Below are 18,113 nucleotides of genomic sequence, written 5' to 3' on the forward strand. Positions count from 1 at the left end.
AATTACAGAAATCACATCTGTGGTTTCCCAGCGGTTGTCAGGGACTAGAGGAAGGAGAGGAATTAAATATAAAGAAGTATAATGGAATTTATGAGGCTTTACTTATATGTTTGTGTTTCCTTGTGTAATGTCTAAGAAATATTTTCCTAACCCCAGGTCAAAAAGATTTTCTTCTGTTTTATTTAAGTGTTTTCTGTTGTTTCAAGTTTTAAATTAGGTCTATCATTTTCCCCTTGATTTTGATATGCAGTTTAATGAAGGATTTGTGGTTTATTTCTTCCATCCTTTCTTTCTTTTTCTCTTTCTTTTTTCCTTTTATTTTTATCACAAATTAATTTCCAATTTATCCACTACCATTTTTCAAAACACCATCATTTTTATATAGATTTACTTTGGTATTTTGTGAAATTGTTTTGGCTATATATATATATGTGGATCAATTTCTGAACTCTATGCTGTTCTTGATTACTGCAGATTTATAATTCAATTATTTTAGTTTTTAGTGTACAATAAATTATTTTTTACTGTACTCATCATTACACTACCAAAAGCTTTTAAGTAAAGATTTCTATTAAAAATTTTCTATTAATGTTACTTATTTTTATTCAAAAAAATAAATATACAATTATCAAATTAACATATTAGATATTGAAATGTGTTGACTTGATATGTGTACATATTATTTAATGATTATCACAATCAAATTCATTAACATATCCATAGCCTTATATGCTGTATATAAAATATCCAGAACTTGTTTATCTTGTAAATGAAAGATTATACCCTTTCATTAACATCTACCCATTCTCCTCCACATTCCCTCAGAGAGTGTATAACACCTTTCTACTCTGTTTCAATGAATTCAACTTTTTTACATACCACACACATGTGTGATCATACAGTATTTGTCTTTCTGTGCCTGGCTTATTGCATTTAGTCTAATGCTCTCCAGGTTCATCAATATAGTTGAAAGTGTCAGGATTTCCTTCTTTTATGACACTGAATAATATTTCACTGTATGCCTACACCACATTTTCTTTCTCCATTTATCCATTGATAGACACTTAAGTTGTTTCCGTATGTTGGCTACTGTGAAGAATGGTGCAATGAGCGTGGGAGTGCAGATATCTCTCTGAAATTCTGTTTTCACTTCATTGGATATACACCAGAAAAGAGACTGCTGGATTACGTGGTAGTTCTATTTGTACTTTTAACTGGAACATTTAAGTTGCTTTCTTTAATGGCTGTACTTATTTACATTCCCACCAACAGCGTATAAGGGTTCTCTTTTTTCACATCCTTGCCAACACTTCTTAGCCTTTGTTTTTTGGAAAATGTGGTACATGTACACTGTGGAATCATATGCAGCCATAAAAAAGACAAAATAGTAATCCATGATGTTCATGTACTATGCTTTCTTTATCCAGTCCACCACTGATGAGCATCTATAATAGGTTGACTTAATTTCTTTGCTATTGTGAACAGTGCTATGATGAACATAAGCTTATATGTGTTGTTTTGGTAAAATAATTTATATTCCTTTGGGTATATACTCAATAATGGGATGGCTGGATTGAATGGTAGCTCTGTTTTAAATTCTTTGAGAAGTTTCCAAACTGCTTTCCACAATGGTTGAGCTAATTTTCATTCCTATGAGCAGTGTATAAACATTCCCTTTTGTCCACAGCCATGAACATCTGTTATTTTCTGACTTTTTAATAATGGCCATTCTGAGTTGTGTGAGATGGTATCTCATTGCGGTTTTGATTTGCATTTCTCTAATGGTTAGTGACGTTAAGCATGTTTTATATGCTGGTTGGCTGCATGTATGTCTTCTTTTGAGACATGTCTGTTCATATCCTTTGTGCATGTTTTAATGGAGGTGTTTATTTTTTGCTTGTTGATTTGTGTAAGTTCCTTATAGACGCTGGATATTAACCGTTTGCCAGATGCATAGTTTGCAAATATTTTCTGTCATTCTGTAGGTTGTCTGTTTACTCTGTTGATAGTTTCTTTTGCTGTGCAGAAGATCTTTAGTTTAATTAGGTCCTACTTTTCTATTTTTGTTTTTGTGGTAATTGTCTTTGGAGACTTCATCATGAAATCTTTGCCCAGGCCTATGGTCACAATAGTATTTTCTAGGATTTCTTGTAGTTATTTAAAAAGAGTTTTGGGTTTTACATTTAAGTCTTTAATCCATCTTGAACTTATTTTTATGTATGGCGAAATGTAGGGGTGTAGGTATTATCTTCTGCATATGGCTAGCCAGGTATCCCAGCACCATTTATTGAACACAGGGCCTTTGTCGATTTTGCTAATGATCAGATGGTTGTACGTATGCAGTTGTATTTCTGGGTTCTCTAACCTGTTCAACTGAATTATGTGTCTGTTTTTGTGCCAGTACCATGCTATTTTGATTACTAGAGACTTGCAGTAGAGTTTGAAGTTGCTTAGTCTTATGTCCCCAGTTTTGTTCCTTTTGCTTAGGATTGCTTTTCTATTTGGGTTTTTGTTGTTGTTGTTGTTACACATGAATTTTAGGATCTTTTTTTTTTCTAATTACATGTCTTACAAGGGTCCTTAATGGAGTGCTGCATATGGAAACAAGACTGTTACCTGGCCCCACAAAAATATATGTTAAGTACATAGCCCACTGACACTATAAAGCAACTATAAAATTAAGTCTACACAATCAGTTAACAACATGATGACAGGATCAAATCTTTACATCACCATATTAACTTTTAATGTAAATTGGTTAAATGCCCCACATGAAAGGCACAGAGGGACAAGTTGGATACATAAGCAAGACCCAACTATATGTTGTCTTCAAGAGACACATCTCAAAACTGATGACACCTACAGACTCAAAGTAAAGGGATAGAGAAAGCTCTATCAAGAAAACATAAAATGAAAAAGAGTACGAGTTGCTATTTTTATTACAAACAAAACAGACTTTAAACCAACAATGATCAAAAAAGAAAAGAAGGGCATTAAATAATGGTGAAGAGTTCAATTCAACAAGAAGATTTAACTATCCTAAATATATATGCTCACAACAGCAGAGGACCCAGATTCATAAAACAAGTTATTTGATACCTATGACGAACTTAGGTAACCACACAATAATAGTGAAGGATTTTGAAAAACCACTGATAGTAGTAGACAGATCATTATGGCATAAACCTAACAAAGATATTTGGGATCTATATGCCACACTTGACCAAATGAACCTAACAGACATCTACAGAATACTCCACCCAGCAACAGAATATGCATTCCTCCCATCTGCACCTGGCACATACTCTAAAATCAACCACATACTTGGTCATAAAGCAATTCTCTACTAATTCAAAAACCTGACATATGCCAACCATGCTTTCAGACACAGAGTGATAAAATAAAACTCAACAACAATAAGATCTCTGAAAGCTATACAATTATATGGAAATTAAACAATCTGCTCCCAAATGAGTTTTGGGTAATCAATGAAATTAAGGCAGGAATCAAGAAAATTTTTAAAACTAATGAAAACAAAGATACAACCCACCAGAGTCTCTGGGACTCACTAGAGCAGTGTTAAAAGAAAAGTTGACAGCAGTAAATACCCACATCAACAAGTTAGAAGATCTCAAATTAACAACCTAACAGCACACCTAGAGAAATTAGAAAAATGAGCGCAAGCCAATCTCAGAGCTAGCAGTTGAAAAGAAATCAATAAAAACAGGACTGAAGTGAACAAATTTTAGATGTGAAAAAACATACAAAAGCTCAGTGAAAACTAGTTTGTTCTTTGAAAGAATGAATAAGATTGACAGACCACTAGCTAGACTAATCAAAAAGAGAGAAGATCCAAATAAAAGCAATCAGAAATGAGAAAGGGGATACTACCACCAGCCCCATAGAAATGAAAAAACTAAAAGAACCCTAAGAGACTATTATGAACACCTCTATGCACACAAACTAGAAAACTTAGAATAAATTAATAAATTCCTGGAAACATACAATCTCCCAAGACTAAACTGGGAAGAAATGGAAACCCTGAACAGACCAATTACAGGTACCAGAATTGAATCAGTAATAAAATTCCTACCAACAAGCAGAATCCCAGCACCAGATGGATTCCCAGCTGAATTCCACCAGAAGTATAAAGAAAACCTGGTACCAATCCTCCTGAAATTATTCAAAAAAAAAAAAAAAAGAAAAGAAACAACAACAACAAAAAAGAATACTACAGGCCAATGTCTCTGATGAGCATCAGAGGAAAAATCCTCAACCAAATACTAGCAAACTGAATCTAACAGCACTCAAAAAGATAATCCACTATGATCAAGCAGGCTTTATTCCTGGGATAAAAATTGGTTCAACACACAAAAATCAATAAATGTGATTCATCCCACAAACAGAACTCAAAACAGAAAAATCACATAATCATTCCAATGGATGCAGAAAGGTCTACTGATAAAAATTCAACATCTGTTTATATTAAAAACCCTCAAAAAAGTAGGCATTGAAGGAACATACCTCAAAATAATAAGATTAATCTTTGACAAACCCACAGCCGATGTCATACTGAATGTGAGAAAACTGAAATCATTCCCTCTGAGAACTGGGATAAGACGAAGATGCCTACTCTCAACACTCCTATTTAACAGAGTAATCGAAGGCCTAGCTATTGCAGTCAAGTAGGAGAAAGAAAGTAAAGGCACCAAATAGGAAGCGAGGAAGTTAAATTATCTCTCCTCACAGGCAATATAATTGTATACCTAGAAAACTCCATAGTCATTATCCAAAGGATTGTAGAACTGATAAATAATTTTAGTAAAGTTTTAGGGTACAAAAATCAATGTACAAAAATCAGTAGCATTTTATATACCAATAATGTCCAAGCTGAGAACCAAATGAAGAATGTAATCCCATTCACACTAGCCAGAAACAGAATAAAATACCTATGAAGGCAGCTAACAAAGGTGAAAAGTCTCTACAATGAGAATTACAAAACATTGTGGGAAGATTTATTATTTCCCTAGGTAAAGGAAGCTCTAATGTCTTTCATTTGCATTTTCCCACCGTTATAGCCCTCACTCCACAGTTTAGGAAACCAATATGAGGTTGTGACAACACTGACATACGTTTACCTAAATATCCATTCTGGAACTGGAGAAATAACCACAGGGTGGTTCCTGGGGCCCACTGGAGCCATTGTAAGTCAGACCTGAGCTAAAATCGCCTGACCTCTATGATCCCCTAACCTGACCAGAGAGTCACAGTGACATTTCAGGTTTCCTGAAATCAATGTCAGATTAGAGCAGGTGTCCAGTAATACCCAGAAGGTCTTTTTTTTTATCCTCCTTTTCCCCAGTGCATAGTTATTCTGGTAAAAGGCCACGAGTCCCTTTGGGGAAGGCTTGGGAAGAAGATTAGCAGTATAAATTGTTAGTTTACTGGGGTCCTTCTTGGGAAAAATCTGGCCTCCCATTCATTCAAGGGGTTCTGGGTCTATAAACTAGCTCAAGTCCAGGAATCGATTGAGGGGCCGTGATTCCCTGTTTTTATTATTTGAGTTAGATTTTTGCCCACTGAACTTTCAAGATTTCTGCTTTTACAAATCAAGCAGGAATTTAGCAGGCTTCCTATCTATTTCACTTCCAGCAACACCATGGTTAACTAGCCAAAGCCACAGGTCAACACAAGGCACACAATTCTGATTGTTACTTTGTCTCTGCTGTCTATTATGGCAACTACATCAACCTTGCCTTTGGTAGCTTTGTGCTGCCACTTGACCCTGCTACCCTGGAATACAATTATTCTCATTGCATTTCTGTTTTCCAATGGAATGGCTCTGATTCTCACTGTAAAATCTGGCCTGCAGAGAAGAGCAATCATGAAGCTTTTCAATGATCCTGGGACTCTTCTCAAATATATGCATTTTTTATCTTTGTTTATTTTTAATTTTTGTGGGTGCATATACGTTGAATTTCTTGAAACTTAACCCAAAGGAGATCAGGGACCTCCCACTCACTCCAGGAGGGCCATTTTTGGTCTGTGTTTCAGCCAACTAAACAATTAGACTTTTGTCCACTGAACTTGGAAGTGTTCCAAGGGAAACTTGGAAAAAGCGGGAGCCCCCTTTTTTTTTATTTTATTATTATTATACTTTAAGTTTTAGGGTACATGTACACATTGTGCAGGTTAGTTACATATGTATACATGTGCCATGCTGGTGTGCTGCACCCATTAACTCGTCATTTAGCATTAGGTATATCTCCTAATGCTATCCCTCCCCCCACCCCCACCCCACAACAGTCCCCAGAGTGTGATGTTCCCCTTCCTGTGTCCATGTGTTCTCATTGTTCAATTCCCACCTAGGAGTGAGAACATGCGGTGTTTGGTTTTTTGTCCTTGCGATAGTTTACTGAGAATGATAGTTTCCAGCTTCATCCATGTCCCTACAAAGGACATGAACTCATCCTTTTTTATGGCTGCATAGTATTCCATGGTGTATATGTGCCACATTTTCTTAATCCAGTCTATCATTGTTGGACATTTGGGTTGGTTACAAGTCTTTGCTATTGTGAATAGTGCTGCAATAAACATACGTGTGCATGTGTCTTTATAGCAGCATGATTTATAATCCTTTGGGTATATACCCAGTAATGGGATGGCTGGGTCAAATGGTATTTCTAGTTCTAGATCCCTGAGGAATCGCCACACTGACTTCCACAATGGTTGAACTAGTTTACAGTCCCACCAACAGTGTAAAAGTGTTCCTATTTCTCCACATCCTCTCCAGCACCTGTTGTTTCCTGACTTTTTAATGATCGCCATTCTAACTGGTGTGAGATGGTATCTCATTGTGGTTTTGATTTGCATTTCTCTGATGGCCAGTGATGGTGAGCATTTTTTCATGTGTTTTTTGGCTACATAAATGTCTTCTTTTGAGAAGTGTCTGTTCATGTCCTTCGCCCACTTTTTGATGGGGTTGTTTGTTTTTTTCTTGTAAATTTGTTTGAGTTCATTGTAGATTCTGGATATTAGCCCTTTGTCAGATGAGTAGGTTGCGAAAATTTTCTCCCATTTTGTAGGTTGCCTGTTCACTCTGATGGTAGTTTCTTTTGCTGTGCAGAAGCTCTTTAGTTTAATTCGATCCCATTTGTCAATTTTGGCTTTTGTTGCCATTGCTTTTGATGTTTTAGACATGAAGTCCTTGCCCATGCCTATGTCCTGAATGGTAAAGCCTAGGTTTTCTTCTAGGGTTTTTATGGTTTTAGGTCTAACGTTTAAGTCTTTCATCCATCTTGAATTGATTTTTGTATAAGGTGTAAGGAAGGGATCCAGTTTCAGCTTTCTACATATGACTAGCCAGTTTTCCCAGCATCATTTATTAAATAGGGAATCCTTTCCCCATTGCTTGTTTTTCTCAGGTTTGTCAAAGATCAGATAGTTGTAGATATGCAGCATTATTTCTGAGTGCTCTGTTCTGTTCCATTGATCTATATCTCTATTTTGGTACCAGTACCATGCTGTTTTGGTTACTGTAGCCTTGTAGTATAGTTTGAAGTCAGGTAGTGTGATGCCTCCAGCTTTATTCTTTTGGCTTAGGATTGACTTTGTGATGCGGGCTCTTTTTTGGTTCCATATGAACTTTCAAGTCGTTTTTTCCAATTCTATGAAGAAAGTCATTGGTAGGTTGATGGGGATGGCGTTGAATCTATAAATTACCTTGGACAGTATGGCCATTTTCACGATATTGATTCTTCCTACCCATGAGCATGGAATGTTCTTCCATTTCTTTGTATCCTCTTTTATTTCATTGAGCAGTGGTTTGTAGTTCTCCTTGATGAGGTCCTTCAGATCCCTTGTAAGTTGGATTCCTAGGTATTTTATTCTCTTTGAAGCAATTGTGAATGGGAGTTCACTCATGATTTGGCTCTCTGTTTGTCTGCTGTTGGTGTATAAGAATGCTTGTGATTTTTGTACATTGATTTTGTATCCTGAGACTTTGCTGAAGTTGCTTATTAGCTTAAGGAGATTTTGGGCTGAGACAATGTGGTTTTCTAGATATACAATCATGTCATCTGAAAACAGGGACAATTTGACTTCCTCTTTTCCTAATTGAATACCCTTTATTTCCTTCTGCTGCCTAATTGCCCTGGCCAGAACTTCCAACACTATGTTGAATAGGAGTGGTGAGAGAGGGCATCCCTGTCTTGTGCCAGTTTTCAAAGGGAATGCTTCCAGTTTTTGCCCATTCAGTATGATATTGGCTATGGGTTTGTCATGGATTGCTCTTATTATTTTGAAATGTGTCCCATCAATACCTAATTTATTGAGAGTTTTTAGCATGAAGGGGTGTTGAATTTTGTGAAAGGCCTTTTCTGCATCTATTGAGATAATCATGTGGTTTTTGTCTTTGGTTCTGTTTATATGCTGGATTACATTTATTGATTTGTGTATATTGAACCAGCCTTGCATCCCAGGGATGAAGCCCACTTGATCATGGTAGATAAGCTTTTTTATGTACTGCTGGATTCAGTTTGCTAGTATTTTATTGAGGATTTTTGCATCAATGTTCATCAAGGATATTGGTCTAAAATTCTCTTTTTTGGTTGTGTCTCTGGCAGGCTTTGGTATCAGGATGATGCTGGCCTCATAAAATGAGTTAGGGAGGATTCCCTCTTTTTCTATTGATTGGAATAGTTTCAGAAGGAATGGTACCAGTTCCTCCTTGTACCTCTGGTAGAATTTGGCTGTGAATCCATCTGGTCCTGGACTCTCTTTCATTGGTAAGCTATTGATTATTGCCAGAATTTCAGAGCCTGTTAGTGGTCTATTCAGAGATTCAACTTCTTCCTGGTTTAGTCTTGGGAGGGTATATGTGTCAAAGAATTTATCCATTTCTTCTATATTTTCTAATTTATTTGCGTAGAGGTGTTTGTAGTATTCTGTGATGGTAGTTAGACCACTAGCCAAACTAATAAAGAAGAAGAGAGAAGAATCAAATAGATGCAATAAAAAATAATAAAGGGGAGCTCTCTTTTTTCAACAAACTCTTCAACCTGTAACATTGAATATCTGTTTAGTGAGCCCATATCAATAAATTTAGCCAGAATAAAATTTATGATCCTTCCACCATTATTCCGCACTATTAGTATCTGTTCCCACCCGTGTTTCCTAGATTTCTGTTGTATAAATCAGAGAACTCAAGCAGTTCTTTTGCGGTGGAGTGAACCTCCTCATGTGTCAAACTTTGTATCTCACCTTAGTGGTCTGCTTGGACTTGAGTCTATTTATGCTATAGAAGCAAAGAAAGTTGATGGAAAGAATCCTGAGAAGAATTAGCATTGTCTTGCTCAGCAACTACCTTGGAAGAGGCCATTAGAGTTTCCTCAGGCAATGCAGATTTAATCACCTTGGGAAGGGAGATACCACTATGGGTGAGGAGGCTACCACCACTAGGGTGTGGGCAGGTCACTAAAACTGGAAAGCAAGACTCACAATGTAGGAGTTTAATATTTGCATCTTTGACAGGATTTTCCCACACATCCCCATTCTAACTGACAGGATCTGATTCCCTCCAAACCAATGCCCTCTCTTTGATATTAGATGTCTTTCAATGCTGAGAATTGAACTCTCCTTATAAGTCAGTCAATCAAATGATGAGAACTTTTCTCGATTTTCAGCAATTTCAGCTTTGTGGCTACAGGAGAGATTTTCCTTCAGGATGTACTTAGAAGCTCTTAAGCTATTTATGTAGAGCTAAAACCAGGAATTCAAAACCCTGAGCTCATCCACTTCTTTCCTCACTTTGTCTAGCAGTAACAAACCAATGTCATTATATTCCTTATTTTTCCACAAATGTATGAAAGTATCATACATGAAGTTACCAAGTTCCTTGACTCTTAAAAGGAGTTGATTAGAAGTATGCAATGCAGATATTTTGCATATCTCTATGAACAATTCATGACACGGATTGTCAGTGCTCTCTGTGCTATTGGAAGTAGAGTCCTTAGCATTTTTATGCCTCATTAGAGAGTCAATTCCACAAACCTCAAAATTAACTGGGAAAACTCATCCTTAAAATTCTGTTTCTCCAAGCAATAGGGAAAGGGCTATTTAATAAATGGTGCTGGGATAACTGGCTAACCATATGCAGAAGACTGAAACTGGACCTTTATCTTTCTCCATATACAAGAATCAACTAAAGATGGGTTAAGGATTTAAATGTAAAACCTAAAACTATAAAAACCCTAGAAAAAAACCTAGGAAATACCATTCTGACATAGGCCCTGGTGAAGATTTCATGACAAGGATTCCAAAAACAATTGCAACAAAACCAAAATTGACAAGTGACACCTAATTAATCTAAAGAGCTTCTGTAGAGCAAAGAAAGTGATCAACAGAGTAACCCTACAGAACGGGAAAAAATATTTGCAAACTATGCATCTCACAAAAGCCTAATAACCAGAATTACAAGGAACTTAAACAAATTAACAAACAAAAAAATAACTCTATAAAAAATAGGCAAAACTTGTGAACAGACATGTCTCAGAAGAAGACATACACACAGTCAACAAACATGAAAAACTGCTCATCACTAACCATTAAAGAAATGCAAATCAAAACCACAATGAGGTTCCATCACTCACCAATCAGAATTTCTATTATTAAAAAGTCAGAAAATAACATCACGGTGAGGCTGTGGAGAAAAGGGAATGTTTATACCCTGCTGCTGAGAATGTAAAGTAATTCAGTCATTGTGGAAAGCAGTTTGGAGATTTCTCAAATAATTTAAAACAGGACTTCCATTTGAGCTAGAAATCCTTTTACTGGGAATATACCCAAAGGGGTCATTCTACCATAAAAGGACATGCCAGCATATGTTCATGGCAACATTTTTCACCATAGCAAAGACATTTATTCAATCTAGATGCCCATCAACAGTGGACTAATTCAAGAAAATGTGGTACATGTAGACCATGGAATACTACACAGCCATAAAAAAGAATCAAATCTTGTCATTTGTAGCAACATGCTTGGAGTTGGGGGCCATTGTCTCAAGGGAAATAAATTAGGAATAGAAAACCAAATGCTACCTGTTCTCACTTATAGGTGGAAGCTAAACATTGAGTATACATTCACACAAAGTAGAAAATAGACACTGGGGCGTACTGGAGGGAGAGGCTGGGAGGAGGGTAAGGATGGAAAAAGTACCCATCAGGTACTATGCTCATGACCTGGGTGATGAAGTAATCTGTACACCAAACCCCTGTGACATGAAATTTACCCGTGTAAGAAACTTGCACATATACTCTCTGAACTTAAAGTAAAAGATGGAAAGAAAAAAATATATATGTTTCTCTACAACCATTCTTAGCACACAAATCTGTATTAGTCAAGGTTTTTCAGAGAGACTTATCAATGGAATATATGTAAACATAGGTACATGAGGAGAGATTTCTTAGGGGAATTGATTTACATAATTACAGAGGCTGAAAAGTCCCACAATAGGCTGTCTGCAAGCTGGGCAAGCTGGAGAACCAGGAAAACCAGGAACATGGCTCAGCCGAAGTCCAAAGGTTGCAGAATCAGGGAAGACAGAGGCCTGATAACCCAGAGCTGGGAGGGTGTCTCTGGTGTCAACCCCAGAGTCCAAAGGCTGGAGAACCAGGAGTTCTGATGTCCAGGGCCTGGAAAAAAGGATGCCCCAAATCCAGGAGAGAAGGTGTAAATTTGCCTTTCGTCTGCCTTTTTGTTGTGTTCAGGCACCCAGCTGATTAGATGGTGCCCACTCATATCTACTTTAGATCTTTCCCACTCAGTCCACTGACTCACAGTCTTATCTACTTGGTAATACCCTCACAGGCATACTAAAAAATGATCCTTTGTCAATTACCTAAGTATCCTTTAATCCGGTTAAATTAACATATACAATTAACCATCACAGCCTCATTCTATCAGTCCATGTTACTTGGCTCTATTGAGCCCTACTATTACAGAATAAAGCTATATAATTACAAACAACCATAGATATATCTGTGTTATTTGCGCTTTTTCTTTTTTTTTTTTTTTTTTTTTTTTTTGAGATGGTGTTTCGCCATGTTGCCTAGGCTGGCATTTGCTGTTAAAATGTGTTGTCTGTTCTTTTTGACTGATGCTCACCAAATACAGCATTTCAGATGATTCTTACACAGACTTACATAATTTGGGCATAATGATTTTATGATTTGTAAGATAATTTTTCAAACTTTATTTACTTTTTTTTCTTTTTTTTTTTTCTTTTTGAGAAAAGTTCTTGCTCTGTTGCTCAGGCTGGAGTGCAGTGGCACAACCTCTGTTCACTGAAGCCTCCACCCCCTGGGATAAAGCAATCCTCCCATCTCAACCTCCCAAGTAGCTGAGACTACAGGAGCATGCCGTTACACCCGGCTATTTTTTGTATTCTTAGTAGAAATGGGGTTTTGCCATGTTGGCCAGACTGGTCTCAAACTCATGAACTCAAAGGATCTGCCCATCTAGGCCTCCCAAAGTGCTGGGACTACAGGTGTGAAGCATCACACCCAGCCTATTCACATTTGTATGCTGTTTATAATCATTACGTTTCCCAGCTTCCAGCTTCTGTTGTTATAAACCTTGTTTCCATGCCCTCTGTGTATTCTTTTTTTTTTTAATCTTTCTGCTTCTTTAACCAGTATATTAAGAAAACTGACATACTCTAAACATAAGGTAGCTAATAAATTGCACTTTATTTACTTTGTATTTGTTTTACAACATACAATTACAATGATTATACAATTTCAGGAGACTGAGAATTTGAAGTCTGATTCGGAAATTTAGCATTTTCCACATAGATTATCAGATTGATTTATTGCTTGCAAAGCTTGATCAGTATTAGTCACCCCATGTTTTAGTAACAAATATGAGGGTAATAATTTTTGTTAAATTGCTGAAATATTCCAAGGACTCTTCTGAGGCTTAGGGATGGTGCATGGATATTGGCAACATTTTCATAACAGCATTAAATCACACAATTTAAAGAGAATTGTAAAGATAGTAAATATCACATTTACAAGCAAAGCTGTAAATTGTATCTAAGTTCATAAAAAAATTTCTGCATTTCTCCTTTTGATGTCATACATTGTGTTTGATTCTATATATTTGTTTCTGTATGTTATCAATAAAATGAATATGTGTTTTCCTTTTCTACAGATTAAATATTCTCACATCAACTTATCTACCTTGTGTTTGATTTTTTTCCATACACCTGACCATCTGTGTATTACCTTCTTAACATAACATTGTTTATCTGTATCCTTTGAAATATATTGACAATGAATTAACATAGTGTTTTTTATTTTATTTCCCTAGTGTGAATTCAGAGATTGTTACTTCATTTAATTACTATTTTAAAAGTCTATGACATCTCATGTATTAAACACTCATGAAAATGATGTGTTTATTAGTTTTTATTTATCAAGCCAAATGGAAAAATATGTTTACACAGTAATAGCAATACATTATACATTTACTGCCTTAATATAAGGCTCTATCTACTAATATCCTTTTGTTTGTTTGTTTTATTTGGATCCATGTTAATTCTTGAATTTGGAGACTTTCATATTTTTCCAACTTGTTTGCTCACTTTTTCAGTTTTGCGATATTTTGATTTTGTAAACTAGTCTCTATTTGGCCTCACTTAATCACTGATAAAGGTATTGACCAAAATGCTAAAACCTGATGACATATATTTCAAACTGCTCTCATTAATTTTAAAGAATAAATAAATTACTCAAAAACCGTGGAACAAGACAAAACATTTATATCTGTATATTTTTGGAATGTGGTAACATTAAACATTCAAGCAAAAGCAAACACTAGGAAACTTACAAGATCATAAATAAAAGAGATAGTACAGTAAAGAGACAAAAAGAAATCCTTATTAAGTTCATAAGAAAGTATTAAGCAAACACTGTCAGATTCCAAAGAAGGAAGAGAATTAGAAAATCAGATCCAATATAATAATTAGGAGTTTTAAAATACTTTTACAGGTTAAATTTATTTTAGGTTAAATACAATTTTAAAATACACTCCAAACCTTTTTACGTAAATGCACTGAACTACTTTTAGGATTCAAATGGTCCGTTTTAGGCCAACTCAGTTTGGCTGCAAGAAAATATGATTGTTTTTATGAAATTCACCTGAATGACTTCTTTATGATAGTCTATAATGTATGCTGTTTCCACATCTCAGATGATGAGAACGTCACCACTTCTATCTGGTATAATTTCAGCAGCAAAGGCAAATACCATGAAAATTTTTCCTTCAGATACTCCAGATAAGTATGTCTGTCTCTTTAGGAAGCCCTGGTTCTCATTCAGTTTCCTCTGCATGTCTACTATGCCAACTCCCTATCTCCCTATTAATAATGCTTAGCTGTAATATTAATATTGACTTCAATTTACTTTTATTTTATTCTAACTAATAACAGTTTCTGTATACAGAAAATTGATGAAAGTATTTAAAGAAAATGTCAGATTTATTCAGTGACCATTAATCTACCTCTTTTGAAAGTATACACCGATTAAACTCTGTAACACCTAAATGTGTCTGCCTGTGGCTTGTGGCTTGTGTGTATGTGTTAATCTAGAAGAGAGAAAGGAAGAACAGGGTGGCTCAGCTCACTCAGGCTACAATAATAAAGTACCTTAGGCTGGGTAATTTATAAGTAACAGAAATTTATTGCTCACAGTTTTGAAGGCTGGGGGATTCCAGGATCAAAGAACCAGCAGATTTGGTGGTTGACGTCTTGTTCTCTGTTTCAAAGGTGGTGTCTCCTTGCTGTTTCCTGACATAGCAGAAGGGGCAAACAGCTCTCTCACACTACTTTTGTAAGGTCACTAATTCCACTCATGAGGGCTTCATCCTCATGATAAAATCACATCCTAAAGATGCTATCACATTGGTGATCAAGTTTCAACGTATAAATTTTGAGGGGAACATTCAGGCCTTAGCAGAGGGGCTAAAAAACCTTGTGAGTAATAAATGAGAATGGAAAAAGACCTGTAATTGGTGCATTCTGATAGGACAGTAGCCTTTCTAATAGCTTATTTCTGTATGAATTAACATGAATACTTTAATGAATATAGATTTGTATGGAAGGGGAGAGACATAAAAGGTGGATAAATCAGTGTCTGTTAACAGCATAGTCTTAAAATTTGATTTAGGCAACCCTCCAAGTAACAATTTGACCACCTAAAAAGGGAATTATATTTTAATTCAAAATATTTCTATTGTATGTGATATTTAACCATCTGTTACAGATAATAAATGAGGAAAATACAAACAATGGATAATCAAAAATATTGTATATGGATAGTATCATGTGACATTGTGGCTTTGGTTTCTAAACACTTAATCCCTTTCTTCTTGTAGTCAAGGTAAAATTAAAATAAGCCCCTAACTATGAGAATTCAGTGAAGATTTAGAATCATTATAGAGTAAAGGCCCCTTGGTCTTTTACCAGTTTGGGTAATTTGCTTTATCCCTAACTGCATACAAATATTTGAGTATTGGCAGAATGCGTTTAATGAGAAAATATTCTAATAAAAATTGTAGGCATGAACTAGACTTTGAAAGTAACTAAAATATGCTCTTTAGTTCAGATTTTTAGGCAAAAAATCACAGAAATGAAGGGATCCTTTTCCTGCTAATTACATTCGCTAAAGCCTTCTTTACTTCGTTATTCCTGAGGCTGTAGATCAGAGGATTCAACATGGGGATCACCACTGTGTAGAACACAGAAGCCACTTTGTCCTGATTCAGGGAGTAGCTGGAACTAGGTCTCAGGTAAGTATAGATGGAGGTGGTGTAGAAGAGGATTATGGCTGTCAGGTGAGAGGCACACGTGGAGAAAGCTCTGTGCCTCCCCTCCCCTGAATGCATAGAAAAAATGGAGAAGAGAACGTAGGAATAGGAGGAGAGGATGACAAGCAGAGCCCCGACCATATTCACACCAGCAAAAGTGGAAAATATGCTTTCCTTCAAGTGTGTGTCAGAGCAAGAAAGCTTAAAAAGTGGGGGACTGTCGCAGAAGAAGTGATGGATGACATTGGAGCCACAGAATGACAAGCTGCTGACATAGCTAGTGTTGGCCATGGAGTTCAGCAACCCTGCAGCAAAAGCCCCGGCTGCCATTTTTAGGCAGACGGTCCTGGACATGATCAAGGAGTAAAGCAGCGGGCGACATATGGCCACATACCGGTCATAGGTCATTAACCCAAAGAGGATGCATTTGGTTGTCGCCAGGGCGATAAAGAAGTACATCTGTAGGAAGCAGCCAGCAAAAGAGATGGTTTTCTTCTCTGATAATAAATCTGCCAGCATCTTTGGGGTGATGGTGGTTGAGTAACAAATGTCCACAAAGGACAGGTTAGCCAGGAAGAAATACATGAGTGTGTGAAGCCGGGAATCGATCCTGATTAAGAGGATCATCCCGATATTTCCCAGTACAGTAAGTGTGTAAATCACAAGAAATAACAGAAAGAAGATAATCTGTAGCTCCAGCGTGTCTGCTAATCCCAATAGGACGAACTCAGTCAGTGAGGTATAATTTTTTCTGGTCATTTATGACAAATACATTTTGTGTGAACTTTATATGAGATGAAAATGTTTCCCCTTTGAAAGTTTATAGAAAAAAATAGAAATGTTAATAAGGATATTCACATGTGGAAAAACCTAGGATAATATGGCATAGTAATTAAAGTGACTGAAGGATGATTAGGAGACAAATGGATGAGCATGTGAATTTAATAAACAATGGTCTCTATTGAATTTGGGTTGTAGGTCTCTCAAATTTCTGATCTAAGTCTACATACTTCAGTTTCTGTAAATGTGCATACATTGTACTATTTTTTCTATACCAAACCCCATTCAAATCCAAAAGACTGACACATTAATGCTAAAATCACTCCTATTTTCTTTGCAGGTATGTGAGTTTAACTAAAATACATTTTTTTTCTTGCCTTTAAAACAGCTCTATACATTTAACTCCAAAATTTATACATTGCCACCTGCTGCAATAATAGTAATCATTTCAAGTAACACATATTTTGACATCTATTATATCCTAAAGAATGATATTTAATGTTTTAAAGTAATCCAAACAGTTATTTAGTTACAAAGTACATTATCAAATTAATGCTATGTAGCAGAAAATTAGGTACCTGTCCACACTTAGGTACCTGTCCACCTAAGTGAGTAACAGCAAATAATCTTTATAACTTGCTTCCTATGCAGAGTTTTACCAAAGTAGTCTATTATTTTCTTTTTAAACAGGGATTCTCACTTGTAGGTTAAAAAATATTAAAAAGAAACTTTATTTTTAAAATGCAGTGTAAAGTTGAACTATCCATTGGAAAAATTTTAAGATTTAACCTTCTGATTAAATACATGAAGCTGCATTTTTATTTTGTTTTCCTTCAAGCAGATTGGGTGATCTTGGGGACTAGATAATAAGTATTAATTGAGGAGTCAATTCTCTAAAGGCAGGAACTTAAGTCTCAAAAGAAAGTTAAACCCAGGCTGGGAGTTGTGGCTCACACCTGTAATCCCAACCTTTTGGGAGGCCAAGGTAGGCGGATCAGTTGATGTCAGGGGTTTGAGACCAGCCTGGCCAAGATGGCGAAACCCTGTCTCTATTAAAAATACAAAAAAAATCAGTCGTGCCTGGTGGCGGCGCATGCCTGCAATCCCAGCTACACTGGAGGCTGAGGCACCGGAATGGCTTCAACCCCCGAGGGCCTCCTCATGGCTCATGCAGTGAGCCATGATCACGCCGCTGCACTCCAGCCTGGATACAGAGTGAGATTATTTAGCGCTTGTATCATAAAGTGATTTCTGACGTCTATGTAATTTTAAAGTCCCATTTAAAGTCAGTGAAAATGTTATGTATTGACCATTTACATTGTTTATTTCTCTGTAGTTTTAGCTTACTCCAGTTGGATGCATAGCCTAACACCAAATTATTATTCTTCCCTATCAAAATGTAAAATTACACAAATGATTTTAAATATAGAATTGGTGTTTATTTGCAACTCTAGAATTGGGTAACATCA

General features: G+C 36.2%; 1 protein-coding gene across 1 annotated transcript; it reads right to left on the bottom strand.

Moving 5' to 3' along the window:
• Nucleotides 1–15,678: 15,678 nt before the first annotated feature.
• Nucleotides 15,679–16,623, bottom strand: LOC101136556 (olfactory receptor 5F1-like). Its single transcript, XM_019036087.4, has one exon. It carries the CDS (start codon nt 16,621–16,623, stop codon nt 15,679–15,681), a length of 945 nt encoding a protein of 314 aa, XP_018891632.4.
• Nucleotides 16,624–18,113: the final 1,490 nt, after the last annotated feature.

This window comes from Gorilla gorilla, chromosome 9 (assembly GCF_029281585.2).
Source record: "Gorilla gorilla gorilla isolate KB3781 chromosome 9, NHGRI_mGorGor1-v2.1_pri, whole genome shotgun sequence".
Lineage (NCBI taxonomy): Eukaryota > Metazoa > Chordata > Mammalia > Primates > Hominidae > Gorilla > Gorilla gorilla.

Bases quoted from the DNA above. Each gene is read 5' to 3' on its own strand.
- LOC101136556 (XM_019036087.4), bottom strand. From the start codon at position 16,623: ATGACCAGAAAAAATTATACCTCACTGACTGAGTTCGTCCTATTGGGA.